The sequence below is a fragment of the Lepisosteus platostomus genome, chromosome 3 (assembly GCF_059453375.1).
Source record: "Lepisosteus platostomus isolate fLepPlt1 chromosome 3, fLepPlt1.hap1, whole genome shotgun sequence".
NCBI classification, from domain to species: Eukaryota; Metazoa; Chordata; class Actinopteri; order Semionotiformes; family Lepisosteidae; genus Lepisosteus; species Lepisosteus platostomus.
In genome coordinates this window covers 50027874-50045715 of record NC_142613.1, presented here as the reverse complement: position 1 = coordinate 50045715, position 17842 = coordinate 50027874, and the positions used below count along the sequence as shown (strand labels likewise).

The 17842-nt window shown below is 40.1% G+C and overlaps 1 protein-coding gene across 1 annotated transcript in view; it reads left to right on the top strand.

Annotated features, from left to right (window-relative positions):
- Positions 1 to 17842, top strand: part of LOC148675027 (uncharacterized) — a 72840-nt gene that overhangs the window by 36986 nt on the left and 18012 nt on the right. Inside the window, exons 55-80 of the mRNA XM_088623467.1 lie at positions 27 to 233; positions 318 to 468; positions 929 to 1043; positions 1178 to 1276; positions 1731 to 1813; positions 2055 to 2198; positions 2425 to 2499; positions 2706 to 2876; positions 3152 to 3304; positions 3450 to 3554; positions 3732 to 3898; positions 4020 to 4203; positions 4530 to 4637; positions 5189 to 5325; positions 6933 to 7064; positions 7192 to 7393; positions 7798 to 7949; positions 8559 to 8725; positions 9469 to 9561; positions 9746 to 9891; positions 11711 to 11794; positions 12202 to 12361; positions 13832 to 13931; positions 14496 to 14623; positions 14851 to 15095; positions 17747 to 17836. Coding sequence (XP_088479593.1) covers positions 27 to 233; positions 318 to 468; positions 929 to 1043; positions 1178 to 1276; positions 1731 to 1813; positions 2055 to 2198; positions 2425 to 2499; positions 2706 to 2876; positions 3152 to 3304; positions 3450 to 3554; positions 3732 to 3898; positions 4020 to 4203; positions 4530 to 4637; positions 5189 to 5325; positions 6933 to 7064; positions 7192 to 7393; positions 7798 to 7949; positions 8559 to 8725; positions 9469 to 9561; positions 9746 to 9891; positions 11711 to 11794; positions 12202 to 12361; positions 13832 to 13931; positions 14496 to 14623; positions 14851 to 15095; positions 17747 to 17836 — 3598 coding nt within the window. The remainder of the gene's footprint in view (positions 1 to 26; positions 234 to 317; positions 469 to 928; positions 1044 to 1177; positions 1277 to 1730; positions 1814 to 2054; positions 2199 to 2424; positions 2500 to 2705; positions 2877 to 3151; positions 3305 to 3449; positions 3555 to 3731; positions 3899 to 4019; positions 4204 to 4529; positions 4638 to 5188; positions 5326 to 6932; positions 7065 to 7191; positions 7394 to 7797; positions 7950 to 8558; positions 8726 to 9468; positions 9562 to 9745; positions 9892 to 11710; positions 11795 to 12201; positions 12362 to 13831; positions 13932 to 14495; positions 14624 to 14850; positions 15096 to 17746; positions 17837 to 17842) is intronic.

Genomic DNA, 17842 nt, shown 5'->3' with positions numbered 1-17842 from the left:
AAGTTGTATTTTTATCTCCTGTTTAGGCTCCCGGTTCCCCTGACAGAAGTTGGCCTCTTTCAGACAATCACCAGCCTTCTGCAGGCTATGCTGAATGACAAGGCCCAGAGTCTGGGAGGACCTCTACATATCGAGCGGCTCTTTCTGTTCTGTCTCATCTGGCTGGTCGGAGGGTTGCTGAAAAGCAATGAGAAGAAGAAGTTCGGTGAAATTCTGAAGGCCTGCACTGCAAAGTGAGTGGGTCCAGCAGAACTGTGCTTATTGATGAGAAGTAAATCCGTCGGTATTACATGCATTTCATCCCTCCTCCCCCATAGCTTGCCTGACTGTGACGATGAGATCTCGGTGTTTGATTACTACGTGGATGAGTCTGGCGAGTGGGACCCCTGGCAGTCTCGTATGTCCCAACACAGCTCCTTGAGCTCCCCCGATGGACTCGGGGAGGTGTTTGTGGAAACCATCGACACAGTAAGCTAAGACTCTAATACTGTGGAATGTGTGGCATGAACTAAAAGAAAGACTGCATTACTGGTGTGAAATGCGTATTAGATTTGAGTGATTTTCAATAAGATAGGATTATTCTTTAGAAATATTTTTTTAAAGGTGATTTCAACAAATATTTACGTTGATTTACAGAGTATTCTGTTGGCGTCAAAAGAGATAATTTGAGATTTTGGTATCTGTTTTGCAAACCTGTTCCTGTCTTGTATTCTCGACAGCCTCAAGATGATTATTTTTAAGGGGGCAGTTCTTTTAAAGTAAATCATGAAACCAACAGTCCTTGTTGCTGGCCACCCCATCCGTACTGGGGATGTGTTTTACCACAAATCATTCAGGAAATTCCGCGTGACATACGTTTGTTACCAAAAGCTTTACCGTTTTGCCCTTTTCCCATGCTCCTTAGAGTGTACTGTTTTTTGTCTTTCAGTTAGCAGTACGGATCTTTCTGGAATATACAGATATGGCCTCCCAGAATGTGCTCTTGGTGGGATCCCGTGGCTGTGGGAAATCAGCATTACTGAATGATTTTAACAACACACAAGGTATAAGCCAAAGTGGATAAGATTTAATTATATACAAAAACCATCGTTTTTTTTATCGGATTTGAAATATAAAGCCATCATCATACATCATTGACCAAATGCTTATCTTTGGTTTTTTCTGCTTCTCTTCCCAGAAAAGACTAACTTTCTCACAAAGAGAATGATATTCTCAGGATCCTCCAAAGCAAAAAACCTTCAGGAAATGTTTGAAAAGAGCATTGTCCACAGGCAAGGTAAAAAAAGCAATAATGCAAATTATGTCAGTCATGAGCAAAATATGTTTTAGCAGATAATCAGCTGGCCATTCAAAGACCTGGATATTAAAGCTGATTGAAAAACCTTTAGCATTTCTTTACTTCCATCAAACTAGTAATACAATAGTAGATTTTAATCTACTGTTCTTTTAACTCTAATTTAATATAGTTTTTTGTACTGACAGTAAAAAAAGCTTGTGCTCAAGTATAAAGATAAGCTTGCCGAAAAATGTTTATGCAAAATTCTGTATGTCAACAATCAGAGCAGTGACTTGTAATTTATTTTACTTGTGTGCAGTACTGTGGATCTGCCGGCAGTAAATGTTATTAGAAAGCCATCTTGGTAATTCAGCGGATTTTTTTTTTCTGTTTTCCTCAGCCTTGTTAAAAATGTTATAACTGAATAAGGGTGTTCAATTCATTTTGGCTGCAGGTTTCTTATTTGGCGCAAAAGATGGTAAAACCTTACAGATAATTATAGATGACATCAATCTGCCCGAGACGCAGTGTTGTGAGGTACAGTAGCTTTCTTCCATATGTACACGGCTCTTTATTTTTTCATGCTATTATACTGCACATTTTAATGCTCTAAGGAAGATCTGAGTTTGTTAGCCAAGTCTGTTAGTAGTTATATATTCTATGTACATCACATGTACATTATACAGTACTATAAAGTACAGTACAGTACAAGCACAGGCTTATTTATGTAGATCAATCAATAAAAAGAGAAAGTAAACGGTTTTTTTTTCCCGCACAGCTGTTACGACAGGTATTGGATGATAAAGTGCTGTTCAAATTGACCAAACCTTTTGAAAAGCGTCAAATTGAGGATGTTGTGGTTCAGGCCACCATGTCACTGCCTGAAAGCCTCAGTGAAAACACTATTTCTAGAAGGCTATTGGTAAGTGCAAATCCTGACTCATGTTTTGTATTAGTTTTAATTACATTTAATATATATATAGTATAAATATATGTTGTGTCTCATCTACCTCATACTGGCTAGTCTTTTTGACAGGTTATATCATATAACCATCCATCTTAGAAAAAAAATTATTTAAATTCCCAAACCTACATTTCAGGCTTTGTTGTTTATTAACTTTCTACTTTTCCAAAATTCCTCATTTTAGCGCCACTTTGCTGTTTTATACCTCCCACCCCCTGAAGGATATAAACTCAATCAAGTCGTATTCACTGTACTTCAGGTAAAGTGTTTTGACTTTGTTTTTTGTTCTACTCCTAGACTAAATAGTTTGTCTGCTCAGGGGAATAACAAAAGTGTTAGTCCCCAGTAACTCTTCAGCCAGGTGGCCTAGGAATGTGTTCTCATTTGTCTTCTGAGAGATGGTTCTGCTATTGGGAGGTCCCAATTTATTCAAAAGGATTACTCATTTAAATGTATATTTTGTAGGCTAACATGGCAAAAAACAACGGACAACAACTGGAAAACAGTTTGCACTCAGCACTCGTGTCAGCTTCTTGCAGTCTCCTGGAGTCTATTAAGACAGTCCTTCGTCCTTCAACAGACCTTGGGAGGCAGCATTATGCTTTTTCCCTGAGAGAAATGACCAGGGCTTTTGAGGTGAGTAAAGACGACTTCGCAGCCTGCGGATGATACACTTGATGTTCTTTCTATAGGAAGCCTTCTCTAATATTTTTGTCTTGGTTTTACACATCCAAATCTTTCTGATGTTTATGGATAGTGGTCATCTTAACCTACTAATATCTACTGTGCAATATGGTAACACTAACATTAAATGCCCATAAATTGTTTGACATAACCGACACATTGTAGTGATGCAGAACCTGTTCATTTTGTTAACACTGTGATATAAAGTATGTGCTTCCTTTTGTCAGAGCCTTTGTATCTTATCTCCTGGGGAGCGGAAGAACGCAGATGGAGTTATTTCTCTATGGCACCATGAAGTCAAACATATTGTGGGAGACAGACTGTGTCGGCATGCTGATCTCAGCTGGTTTCAACAACAGCTAAAGAGCACCATTGAACAGGTACCCTGCTCTCTCCACAGGAAATATTAAAAAGCAACAAATCCTACAATAACAGAGCACTTTTTGTTGAGTCTGCTGTTTTGACATTAGAAGAACTTTATGATAACTGTGCCTGGAAATGTAAATGCATGTGTTCTTTTTTTAGGAATTCAGTATGCACCAATATGACTTACAGCAGCATTATGTAACTTTTCCACTCGATAAGACAGTCAACAATCGGCTTGCTGAGGTACCGGAATTGGAAGTAAAGGTAGATTTTAACGATATTTATAACTGTGTTCAGTTTTGCAAAGATTTCTACGGCTTTCTTGTGGGTTAGAGTTTTGAATTGTGTGCAATTATTGGTTATAAAAACATCAAATCTTTAAAAAAAAAACAAAGTTCTGGAATCATTCATTAGAGTTTTCCCACACTGATTCTCCACAAGGTGCAGTTACAGGCAGTGAAAGGATTCCAGGAGGTGAAGAGCTGCGTTCAGTCTTATGTTCAGCAGTATAACAAGGAACTTGGGAACCATGTGCTGGACATTCAGCTGTCTGAGAACACACTGGCCCATGTGGTGGGAATCCACCGAGCCCTGGTATATCAGTACAGGTAGGGGTCCTTCAGGAATGTTTTGTGTGTGTGTTTATTGCACAGAGGTTATAATCCTGCATGAAAGAAAGACCTAGATAAAGGTGATATAGGAATACTGTAAATGGTTTCTCTTCCACAGCGGGAACCTTCTTGTCGTGGGTTCACCAGGCAGCCATCTGCGTACACTGCTGAAACTTGCCCTCTTTGTCAGTCACATCCCTCTTCACAACCTGGATGCCTCCCAGCCAGCTCAGTTCTTCAGCAGCCTTAAATCTGCTGTTCGACTTACAGCAGAAGGAAAGACTGCAGCTTTACTGCTGACTGTGAGTTTCGTGTCACTTTAGGTGAACACCTCTTGTCTTCATTCTACACCACACACTGCATTTCATTGAAATCAGACGTAATCAGACCCCTTGCACTAATATCATTCTTCAAGTCTGTCTCTGACTAACTTAAATTTGTCTCAAGTATTCACACACTGGTGATTTTGGAGTTAAATTTTTTTTTGTGCAGAATGCATTTGTTGATTGGTGTTATTGATATATCAAACAAATATTTCTTCATTTAGACACAGATACAGTATACTTAATCAGATCTTGAATAAATTCCAGAAATCAGTTGAGTATAAATTTGTTTTTCTTTCTATAAGGCTCGGGAGCTGACAGATGAGTCTTATTTGGATGCTATCAACAGTATTCTCATCAGTGGAGACTATGTGCCACTCTTTACTCCAGAGGAGATCCGTGACATACTACAGGTGTTTGTTTTTTCAAATTGCCTTTTGTACCTTTGATAGAACATTGATATATTAGTTAAATCATCACAACAACAGACCTGCAAAGCAAAAATAACATTCTGACTTGTTACCTAGGCTGTCAGGACACCATACAGCATTAATTTGAACAAAACAGATGTTTATTATTTTGTCTCATCTCAACATTCAGGACTGAATGAGCACATTTAAAACCCTGTCATTAGTTCCTATAATGTATCAGTGAAAAAAAGGATAGGTTGAAATTATAACGTCACCTTGCTGGTTTTATACAAACATTTCCTAGACAGGTTCTATTGATTTCTAATTTTATTTAAAATTTGCATGCAAATTACATCTAAAATATGTAGTTTCTCTGCGGGTGAAAAAACGTTACCCACAAATTTCATTCGCTGATTTTTCTTCCCCTTATGAAACATTCATAGTAATGGATCCCTTTTAATATTTGGTAACTGGAATAAAAGCTTCCCTTATAATTTTCATAAACCAACATTTTATAGTACGATCACTAATCCGATCATGTTTAATCCTTCTAGGTTCTCAACCCTGCTCTTCCGCAAAACCCTGCTTTTGCTCGAGATCCAAATTTATGTCTTGCTTCTCGAGTGAAGTCCAACCTTCACGTGATCATGTGCCTTCCCCCAGACCACACTTTGCTGAAGACTGCTTCTGTGTGAGTAAAGCCTTTGTCACACTACAAGACTCAACACGACTTCTAGTTTTCTTCTAGTCGTAAATGTAATGACTGCAGTTGCTAAATCTCGCTGCCTTTTCTGTCCTAGAGGTTGTCAAATGACACGACTAGGAATCGCAGGGGGTGACTAATTACACAATTCCCTCACGACTTCATCACGGTTCCAAATCTCGTATTGCGCCGTGAAAGTACCGCGAGGTCGCCCCAATTTAGCAGCCAATCAACGCGGCACACAGGAATAAGAGGAGGAGCACTGCACGAAAATAAACAAAACAAACGCGAAACGACGAAAACGAAAAATCGAGCAAACATCTGTGCTGGGTCCAAAGGTCGACGAGCCTCTCCTCCATTTATACAGTCCAAAACACGCGCTTTCCTTCTTTCCTTGCAGCTGCATTGTATGCCTTGTACTTCCAGTTGAGCGCTCATTGGCTGTCTACTTGTCGCAGACACAAGAGCCCACCCCTACGACTTGATACTCACTACGAGAAAATCAAACCTGTTTGAGTTTATCGTAGCGAGTCGCAGAGAGTCGTAGGGACTATTAAGAGAACTATGACTGTCGCTGGGGGTGTCACAATACACAACTGATGGAAATGGGTGCGTGCGCTGCGACTCTACAACTCGCTGTGATTTTGTAAATGAAGGATGTGACTGAAAATCCAAGGAAAAGTCATGTAGTGTGATGCCGGCATAAATCAGTAGGGATTGGGCTTTGGTGGGAATAACCTAAGACAACATTCACTATACACATTCACTACATGCGTTGCTTGTCTGGAAGTAGAGTAAGACAATACTCACTACATACTGATGTTTGGTTTTATATTAGCAGAGTAAGGAAAGAGTCACCATATAGTTGGGACTTGTTCTGTTTGAGTAAGTAGGTAATTCCCATATTTCTATATGATTTCAAGACACAAATGCTCATCGGATCAGAGCTTACTCTTGTTTCCATTGTGTTAAAGTAAAAAAAACGCGGTTTAAATTGGTTAACAAAGATTGAAGATAACAAAATTAGCACAAATAAATACAAGGGGTTAAAAATGCAGTAGAAGATTTAAAGTGCAGACGCAGACACCAATTAAATAAAAGTGTTTCTGAAGAAGAAAGTTTTGAGTCTGAATTTGAAAGCACTCAGTGTACTGTAGGTGAGTCTCTGCTATCCTTGGGGATAGACCTCCAGAACATAGGGACATACTGTAGCAAGAGAAGGACCTGTCCCCCATAGTACAGTATGTCTACGGGCTTGGGGGACAAACAGGAGACCAGACTCAGACAAATAGTTCATTATGTGCCACTGCTCCTCTGTTTGAGTAAAGTAATGTTCAATTTACATTGTCAATGGTTTGGGTTAAACACTAATGAATGCAACAAAAGAAATGAAATATATAAAGTATTTGATGTGACTTACTAAGAGCACAACTGTAAGTGTGCGAGATTAAATCTTACCTTCCTTCCAAACTTGTTATAAGCTCTATGAAGGCTCACATGAACTATAGCCGTGATAATAAAATCCATACTTTATAGAAAAGTTAAACTTTTTTTTGCATCAAACACTCAAGTGCTTATATTTTATTTTCTCTCAGACGCTATCCAGGATTCCTGTCTGGGTGCCACGTGCTGTGGATTTGTGACTGGAAAGAAGAGGCTGTTCTGCGTGAAGCTGAGCACTTCATCAGCACCTGCGATGTGCTTGAAAATATGTCTGAAGGGACAAGGTGAGTGCCACGACTGATCATCCAAAAAATACAGCTGCTTCTCTCACCACGTTCACAAACAGCATCCCTTTCTGTCGATGGTCTAGAAAAGTCTTGAGTGTTGAAATAGCCTGAATGTCTGCTGTAGGAAGACGGTTGCCGGCGCCATGGCCTCCATCCACCATCAGATGTTGACAGAGTGCCAGCAGGTTCCCTGGGCTGGGCACTGTGGGCCCACACTGACTCTGGACACCTTCACTGCACAGAAGACAGAGAGCGACAGCAAAGAGACTGCAAAAACAGAAACTCTGACGGTTCCAAACCTGCCTTACTCAGCGGCTATTGTGAAGGTATTTCTTTCTGAATCACGCAAATTTAAGGCTCATTTCCTTTGGGCATGTTTAAAGCAGGTATCCCCTCACATGAATAGAACTCACATACTAAAAATGGTTTGTTGTGGTCGAAAAGAAGCAAAGGTAAAATCCGACAATTGACAAGCACGTCAATTATACAGGAATACAAAATACTGAAACGAGGCTCCTGTCAGGTGATGAAGGGACATGAGGAATAGTTGTAACCTGTAGGCAAGATAAAATGCTCATTTGACATACAGTACATGGAGGGAGTCTCAACCCATGTTATTAAGATTCAGTATTTGTACAGTATGTGTGTGTAAGTCTTAATATCATTAAAAATATTCTAGGATGGAACATTCAAAGAATGATCACTTAAATGAGTGTAATTCCAATCACAGGAAAGTATTGGTGTGCTTCTCAAGAATGAGCACAAGTCGGTGTACAATAAGGTTTTCTGTGGACCCAGCACCTTCAGGCACTACCTGGAGACATTCAGCCACATCTACTTCCTGAAGTGCACAGAGCTGGAGAAGACAAGAACTCTTCTGAGGTAGGGTGAAACACCTCACGCCGCTGTCTGACAAACAACAAGTCTATCCATAGAGATTTAAGTCATTGTCTGCAATTATCATTAAATGTTATCTAAACACACCTACCAAATACTATGATATTCTATGGTTTAAGAAATTACCTCAAAATGTAGACAGATCACTGCAGAATAAATTCTGTTTCTTAAATATTCACTTTTTTTTGCACTGTGAGTCATTTAGTGATGAGCAAATCAAAGCTTTATTTACTTGACAAAAATACTTCAGAAAAGCAGCAATAATTAGAAACACTAGAAATTAACAGTGCTTACATTCCTGCAATCTGACATATCACAGTATATTGTAGTAACAAGGATAAACTGAGGTTTGAATGAATGTAAAAAGTAAGAAAGCTATGCTGGACACAAAATTCAAAATGTTTTTGTACTGTAGAGAAATGAAATCTTTTGAATTGAAAATGGTTACTATTTATTTTCAATCATTAATGAGGACAATTATTTATAGTATTCTGAGTACCAGATTACAGCAAGACAACTATGCACTTACATTATGTATTTTAGTCAATGAAAAGTTGAAAAAGTACCTCTTTTGTGAAACCAAACATTTTTCAGAAATGTGTTGGAAACACTGGAACAAAGCCGGATTGACGCACAGAATACTCAAGACTCTATAAAGCGCTTGGTTGTTCAGTATGAAGATGCCAAATATACTGCTTCCCAGTTGTTATATAAACTGTCAGCCAGAGCTTCTGCACTAGAACAGCTGAAAGAAAAACTAGGTGAGATTAAAGAATCGCCTTCTCCATTCTCCCCCAGTTGGTTTGACTATTTTAGATTTTTCCCCTCCTCAAGCAATGCTTAATTTTGGCCTGTACAGTACACGATCTACTGCTCGTTGGAGTGCTGTTGAAAATCAAGGGGAAAATGTTACTTCTTCCTCAGTATGAGACATCACTAAAGCATTATTTTGCCCACAAAATATTCTATGTCCCGTCACACATATTCAGCTTAGCAGACACCAATGTGTTTACTAAGGGTGACAGACTCAGATAGGGTAAAGTAATTGCCTACCCATCACTTTTGAAGTGATATAGGGTATCATTTGATGATGAGTAACAGTACTAATTTTGATGTCTTCAATTTTGATACGTCTAATTTTTTAGTGCCATCATCTAAACAACTGCATTTTTATTCTAATGAAAGTCTGTTAGAAAGGCTTTAAGGAATGGTTCGTATTTCTAAAACTCTGTAGCATTCCTGTGCATTTGAATAGCTACCCTCCTTTGACTGAGAGGTCATTAAATGTAAATGCTCTAGACATGACCTACGAAGTTCTTGACATCCAAACACAATTCATGCCACATCTGTCTCGCTGAAAATAGAAAAGTAAAACTGTAACACAGATGACCTTTTAATAATTCTGGTCATTTTTATTTTCATATGGAAATACTTGACTAATGTTGCCCCATGGGAATATTCTTTAAAGCACAATAATCGCCGCTCTTTATCTGTACTACTACAGGAATAGGCGCAGAGAGCCTGAAGGTGTTCCTAGCACAGGCAGAAAGTGGATCTGAGGAGATTGAAATGGAGGCTCTGCTGAAAGATAGTGAGGGTAGGTCTTGCGAGTGTGGGCTTTACGTGTACCAATCCTCTCATGTACCTGTACTGTACCTATCATACTGTAGCTGTGTGATGAGTGCAGCTCTGCTCTGTCCCTGCCAGGATTCGATCACATCCTGTGTACTTGCGAAGTCAGAACACAATGACGTGTCTGAGTACATTTTGCTCTTTTTCAGATGAATTTGACCAGTATGACGAAGCATTTTTTCAAATGAAGGAGGTAAACACCAAGTCTCATTTAAGTCAGCTGGATGAAGATCTCAGAATGGCAAGAAATGAGATGGAAGAAGCAAGAAATAGACTCACCCATGCCAAAACTCAGGTGCTGGTGCTAGGGAGTTTGCAGTGTCTTGAGAATGAGGTTTTGGTAAAAGACCTTTATTAACTACAGCAATGCCAGAATATAGACCCCTTATTTTGACCAAGTTATATACAGTATATATAGATCTTACATACTGTATAGATCGTGTTATTTTGCCATGTTCACTATCCACTCATTCAAGTATCTACTTTTATTGTTGGTGAACACTGACAGAATGTAGGTAGGCAGTTGACAAATACAGTATATGTACATATGTTTTATTTTAAAACATCACTGTAATGGACCACTCAACAAACCAGAAATGGGCAGTGGTCCAGGTCAGCAGAAGGATCCTGATGCAGGAGAAGACAAGCACTGAGCTAGGCAGAGCGCATCGCAGTCATCTGCTGGCCCCAAGAGTGCAAGCAGGCAGGCAGGCAGAGATGCAACTGCACAGCCAGACAGCCACGTAACAGTCCCACAGGCACAACACCAGGGAAAGATGGGAAGGGGGACATCCAGAACAGCCAAGACATCGTAGCACTGGGGAGGGTTCACAAAGTGGGGCGCTCCAGGTCAAAACAGGGAGACGCATCAAACACAGGGAGAATCCAAAGATTGAGGTCCAGGGAACAAGGAGGCAGGCCCCACGAGAGGGGGGGCCAGCAGGGCCATTTGGCCGGGCCTGACCTCACAGGGGGGCCTCGCCTCAGCCAAGGTGCACGATCCTCCACGTCAACCCCTTTGGCTGTGTTTCTCGACTTGAGACGAATTTGGAACTTTGACCATATACTGTGATTCTTGACTAAAGTCCACAGCTGTGGAGAAATATCCCCCTTTCAGTGCTGAATCTACCTATTCTTTAGGAGTTTCAAAATGCCCGCCTTCATCTTCCCAGCATGCCGTTCTTTACATTTAAATATTTTTTTACCCCTCTTCCCAAACAATGAGGGGGGCCCACGGTGTGGAATGGCCCGGGTCTCATCTGAGCTCTTGGGGGGCCTGCAAGGAGGGAGTCAGGTCAGGGAGAAAATCCACACACAAGAGGTATAATCCAAGCACAGGAGAAACAGGCTCCAGGCTAAAAAGCCAAGACTGAGCACTCTAATGGCCGCAGAACTGGAATAAATACCTTGCTGGGAACGAGAGAACTGCTGTTAATTTAGTGCCGGTGGTATTGACCACCTGCCTGACCGCGTTCTGTCGGGAACGGGCAGATTGGAACATTAGTTCAGTGTTTGACCATGGGCAATGATGGGACGGGAGCATGAAAAACAGCACTTAATCAAGTGCAAACATTACAATCACTAGAAAAGAACAGAAAAAAAACATTTTATTTGCAAATGATGCATACATAATTTTCTTTCGACCCTTTAAAACCTACATGTTGCAAAGCACTTAATTCAGTCCTGCACTAAAATATCTGTTTCATTTCATGTCAAACATTTAAAATTTGAACTGCTTTGTTTCACATGGGAGGTAGATGTGTAGTGGTGCAGGGACATCACAGTCAGAGCTGCTGCCTCAAAGCTCTTGTGTCCAGGATTCTGTTCGAACCTGGGCGGGGGAGGTCTTCAGTGTGCGGTTTGCAGGTTCACCTCGTATCTGCACCTTTTTCTCCAGGTGTTCTGGTTTCCTCCCACATTCCCAAGGTCTGCCTAGGTTAATTGACATCTCTTAGTAGTGAGCTATGAAACTGTGCCCTGCAGTGGACTGGATCACGTTTAGGGTGTTGTCTGCCTTGCGCACTGTCTGCCTGGTTAGTGTCTGGTTCACTGCAATCGCCCTGCAATTAACATAATGTATGCTATCACTTTCTGCAATTGAACACAATCTGCAGGTGATGCACTGGTGTAATAAAGTGGACAGGAGCTGCATTGAGAGGGTCAGTCGTTGCCAGAATCCGCCATTTCTTTTGGCTCAGGTACAAACATTTTTTGTTTTTGATATTCACTGTTCCCAAAATGCCAGTTGTTAGTTCGGAAACACTGAACATTAAACAAAACAAAATAAAACTTATGTTAAGAGTACACAATCATTGTGTTTTAAAGTATACAAAATGAGTACATTAAATGTGTGTAATTGAATTCCCACCAGCAGCCTTAATTACTCTGCTCTCTTACGAAACAAACCATTTTGTATATCAATGCAATCTATCTACATGGTTAAATTATGTTTTAATCATATTTACTTTTGTAGTGTATAACATTTACTTGAATATTTATACTTACTGTAAGCAATGGCCTGGATACAATTTCTTAACCTTTTCTGTCAACATAGTTGAGTTAATCACTCCTGATTTGCTGTTTTGCTGGTCACATTTCTTGCCAGGTAATGGAAATGGTGCTGGTGATGCTGGACTTGATTCCCTGCCCAGCTGACACTGAACGCGAGACACCCAGACTGAAACATCCAGGAGAAACTCCTGAGGCAGGACATTCCCAAAAGTCATCACATGGAGCAAGGACTGCCAGGAGATGGCCAGCCAGAGGTACCGTATCTCATGCTCTGTCCTTCAGAATCATAGTCCTGTTACATGTGGAAAACATGCATTGCAATGGAGGGGTATATTTGTCTTCAATATACCACTACCAGCAACCTTCAGTAAGTAAATTTGTAACTAACCACTGCTAGTAGAAAGAACATATTTAACCTCAAAGCTTTAACAAATGGCAATAGCAGTGTAAAAACTTCTCAGTCGATCCTGTTTTTGCCAGGGACCTTAATCAGAAGCTGAGTCTTCTACTGCATTACAATATCCTCTCGGTTGTTGACGGGAAACCTTCCACCACAGCAAGCTGCTGTCCTCACAGTCTTCTCTTCTGAGCCCATCTGACTAAAATCATAAAATTTCCCCATCTAACCATTGTAACTGAGAGACAGCTCTTAACCTTCTACCACGAGAATCTTGTGAAAAGTGATGTGAGCTCATGGGCGTTCTCCCTGAACGTCTGGTATTTAGCCTCTCTTTTGCTCCTGTCTCAGCTCTGTATTTAGACAGGCTGAAGTGCTGCTCAAATCGAACGTGAAAAAGTGTGCACAGATTTGCCCCGATCTCTCTAGTAACCTTATCAACAAATGAACCCTTTATATAGTTCTCTTGCCTCCACAACCATGCAGATTCTTCTCATGACTACAGCTCGGGATTTCAATGACAATGAGAAATCCAGATTAAAATGGTTGATCAACTATCCAGGTTGTAATTTTTAAACTGCCTTCCAAAATCCTCACTTTGAGCTTTCAGGTACCCATTGCAACCTCTCATGCTTAAATAAAAACCCAGCTAATCCAAATCTCTTAGTTCTTTCAGCTCTAAGGCATGTGTCAGTTATTAGATTTGACTTTCACCTGGTCCTCACCAAGTGCTAACGGGAGATCAGACTAACCACATTGGACAAATACACAAATCTATTGACATCTTCTTTGTCATTATTATTTTTTTTTTATATCAGCCAGCATTCAATATTTTTGTGAAAAAGTAAGTGCGTCCCTTGATTCAGTTACTTGTATCATTTAACAGCAATAAATGGAAGTAATTAACTGAGGTTCAGGAGGGATAACAATGACAAATCAGTCTCATCCAGTTATTCCTAATCACAATCATTGCAGGAATTATCTCTATGTATTGAACACAAACACATCCCTTCATATTTATCTTAAGCATCCCTCATACTGTGTAAGACAACTCATCTTACCCTTAGCTTTCAGTTTGTGCAATAAGGTTTTGAATAAATTTTTTCAAGTTCAAAAATGTGATTGCCTCATTTTGTGTATGCATGCATTACAAGTGACTGAATAATTTTGCATGACACTGTATGTATGCACTATCACAGCCGTTATCATTGCTTTGAGAAGAGAGAAACAATACCTTTAGTTGTATCTTCAAATGTCTCTATTTTAATCTGAGGAGAACTTAATTTGAAAATGATCAGACGTGCAAATTCTTATTTTTTATTTCCAGGATTTGGGAAGAGCAGCAATGATAAGGTTGACCGTTCGTGGTGGAAAGCATTACAAAGTCATGTTGGTGACAGCAGCAAGTTTGTCGACATGTTACAGAAGTAAGTTTCTTACTTCATTAAAATAATTCATTTCAAATAACCTAGCTGATTTATTGCTTTTAACTTCACTTCAACTTCAATAAATTCGCTACAGACATCATTCCAGATGATCGATGGCCTGAATACCATCTGTCTTGTATCCAGAGAGTGGTAAATGAGACAACTGTGCTGTCTTTCAAATGAGATGTGAAAACTGATGTTCTGCGTAACTGATTGCTAAAATTCCCAAAATGTCTAGGGCCCTGTTCAAGCAGTAGTACCCTGTACCCTATTCAAGTACAGCAGTGTTTCAGCTGATGCCTTGGTCTTCTCCCTCTAGCCATCCTGATTTTTCTCTCACAACATGAATGTTCTCTTTGTCCTACCTACTGTGTAGTTTTAGTGTTTGAAGAGACTGTGAGATGAAGGGGTATATACAGTACATCGCCATTTCCCAGTCAATGGGAGTGTCCACTATACAGTATGTTGTGTTGTTTCCATTTTTAACAGAAACAAATATGGTTATGCACTCAATGTGACAGTGTCTAGTAGTGTGCAGCAGATGCTGAGTCTGTGTGTCTGCAGTGTAGCTCGCCAAGAGGCCGGCCTGCCGAGCCATGTGCTGGAGCGCGTGGAGTCTTATCTGGGAAAGACGACAGAAGGGAGCCTGGGAGTTACAGGAGAAGGGTCCTTACTGGAGAACGCAGCTCCGCGTAAGATCTTCATTTGGAAGGGTTGCTCGGTGTTTAACCACAGAAAAGCTTAATAATCGTAACCTTATTGTTATATATAAATTGTAATAAAATTCTCACCTTTTGTTTTAGAAAATTGTCGATTACTCTTTTCAGTAGTAACACCATTGCACATTTTGCCTGCGACAGTCACAGAATAGCGTTTTCAGCTTCGTCCGTTCAGCAGCAGCTCTTCTGTGTTGTTCCAGACGCCAGCCCTCAGAGCATCGCTCCCGCGCGGAAGCTCCCGGCGGAGAGCGGCGCGCGGCGAGGGGAGATCACCATCGCCGCGGCGCGGTACAGCTCGGAGGAGGCCGCGGCCCTGGTGGCCTTGGTGGTGGCTCTGGTGGAGTACACCAAGCTCTGCGGACCCCTGAGGTCCACGCTGGAGCAAGTGCACGTCCTGGAGACGCAGAAGGAAGACCATGAAAGAAGCCACCAGGAAACACTCAAGGTTCCATTCTTGCGTCACTTGTCATGTGTTGTGATGACAGAGGGCCAGGAACTGGTCCATTGCAATTCACAAAGCAACCGAGTTGCCCTGGAGATCAGTGGTGTGTGCAGTGGCCTCCAAATCCTATTGGGACAGCAAAGTTATCTGTGCTTTAGAGTCAAGCAATTTATATTTATGAGCATGAAATGAATATCAACGACAAGTACATTATAATGTTTTATTTTTTGGCAATTGCAAGCATGCAAAAACATGTTCACCCCCTCGACCTCAATCACTTGCGCTACAATGTGTTCCTTTGGATTTAAATCCGAAGCCTGAAGGACGCTGTAGGAGTTCCCACTTTTTTTGTGTGATGAACTCTTTGGTTGCATTGGCTGTGTTTTGGGTCATTGTCATGCTATGTGGCAAAGGGCCACTCTAAAAGAATGGAAACATTTTTTTTCTATATAAGCACACAAAAGGTTTCTGAATTTACTCTGCTGCTGCCGTCTTTAGTTATCATCAATAAAGACGTGTGAGCCAGTTTTGGATATGCTCGTGCGTGTCCCAGCTGTAATATTACCACTCCACCACGCTTCAGAATTGGGTTACTATTACTGTACAAAAATGAGTCAGATGTGTTTTGGCAAAGGTTTCATGACCAGATGAGATCAAGATGGGCCTTCACTAAAGTAATGGAAAGATTAAAGTGTGAAAGATGTTACTGTTGATACTCCAAAGGACAGTGCCTCACTTGGGAGGTATGGTTTGGCCATGGCCAATGCAATCAGGAAAGTCATCAGAAGAATTAAGTGGAACATCTAGATGTGCCAAGTCTATCCTCAGTCTGAGCATGCATTTTACATTCTGAAAAAAAAATAGAGCATCCCAGAGCATAGAGAATAACTCAAATTAGCAACAGCAAAACATTTCAAATGATTAAATGATTGAGCTTAATTTGTTGCAGACTTCATGCAGGCCTTGTCTAAAGAGATATATAACCAAATACTGACTTAAACTCTCTGAAATAAATCTGAAATGTATCTAAAGTGTGTCCAAATAATTATACTCGCTTGAAATTGATGGACTCCAAAACAAAATGTGTGTTGTAACAAGAGGTTATATGTTCTAAATTATGCAATTATAATGTAAGAATCAGGTCATCAGATCACACTAGTTTGCTATGGAAGCAAATTATAAAGATCCTTAGTTGCATAATTCCATCTCAGAGATCGACAAGTATTACCCAGCTCATTTGTCTTTTATTCTACAGCATAGTTTGAAAATACAGTAAAAATCAGTTGCAAACTTAGACAAATATTTACTAAATAAATGAGACAATTGTACAACACGTGATGACCTGATATTCACAGGTCTCTGAGTTTTAGAGTCCTGCCTTCTAGAGACAGGGAAAATCCCAGAATTCCATTTTTCTAATCTAAGAGGCCAAAGAAAGAGAACCTGCATTCTAATAAACAAAATGGATCCTGACCAGAACTAAATCTTCCTCTCTCAAGGAATGAGGTGGTGAATGTTAACAATTTTCTCTATTCAATACAAAAGGCATTACTAAAATAGAAGAGATGTGTTTAACCTGTGGATTCTCGTCAGGATTTCCAGATAAGACCCTGAAGTTAATTAATCAAAATAAGTTATTAGGAAAACTCCTTTGATCATCCACTTCTTGGCCAAGGCAGGTGTGTAAATATAAGATAATAATGTAGCAAGTAAAGGTTCACAGCTGAAAAATAAATAGAAGAAACATAGTGTTTTGGGCTCTGCTTTTGGGCATAGAATTTACCTTTGCTTGCTCCTTTGCAGTCAAAGCTCACCGAAGCAGCTTCCTACTCAAAGTACAGCAAAATAACACCCATTATCTCAGACCTTCAGAATGAAGTAACTTTGCTGAGAACTAAGAACTGTGCTAACCTCAAAGAAACTCAGCTGCCCTCAGCCATAACATTATTATGTTGTACTTATCATTTATATTAACTTCATCATAAATACAATTTGCTGAACTGTGAAAACGTGATAGTTTGACTGCACCAATGCCTTTGGAGGGCACTATACCTATTCTATTTTAGCATTAGTATATAGTTACTTATCCCAGTGCTTCCCTTCCCTGGTAGGAAGCCTGAATATTAAAGTACTTGACTTTTATTTACATAACAGAGCAGTTGACATAGTCTCCTTGGCAATGTATGCCTGATTATAACAAATTAAGAATACTTTGATCGTCATTTACTCAGGTACACGTGCCTCCTGGCGCATGTTGTGCACGTAAAAAGCTTAAATATGGCTGAACTAATGAACCTGATGGGTGCACTCTTGTGGTTACATGAATTACGAATGTGAAACCAGCTCTTCGTAACTACAATAATGTCTGCTGTTAGTTTACTAAAAGGTTATCTGTAAGGTTTAAAATACAGCTCACCCAAGACATTTTGATTTTCTTTTAGTACACTATTTTCATTTACAACATTTAGGTAAAAAATTGGAGGATGCATTTCACATTGCTAAAAAGACCACATGTATATTGTATATATAGTATTATATTATTTTCTGGTATAATGGGTACTTGGTTATACTAGTACTAGTAAAAATTCCTTTACATCATGAGTATTAGTCATGTGTTCAATAAGAGTCTTGCTTCCCCTGTGCTCATACTGTAGCTTGTTGATGCTGAAGAAGAGGACCTCAAGGAAATTGAACCCCTAAGTTCTGAGCTTACAGCAGAGGACCTGCCTAAACTGGAGTCTGAGGTAGGA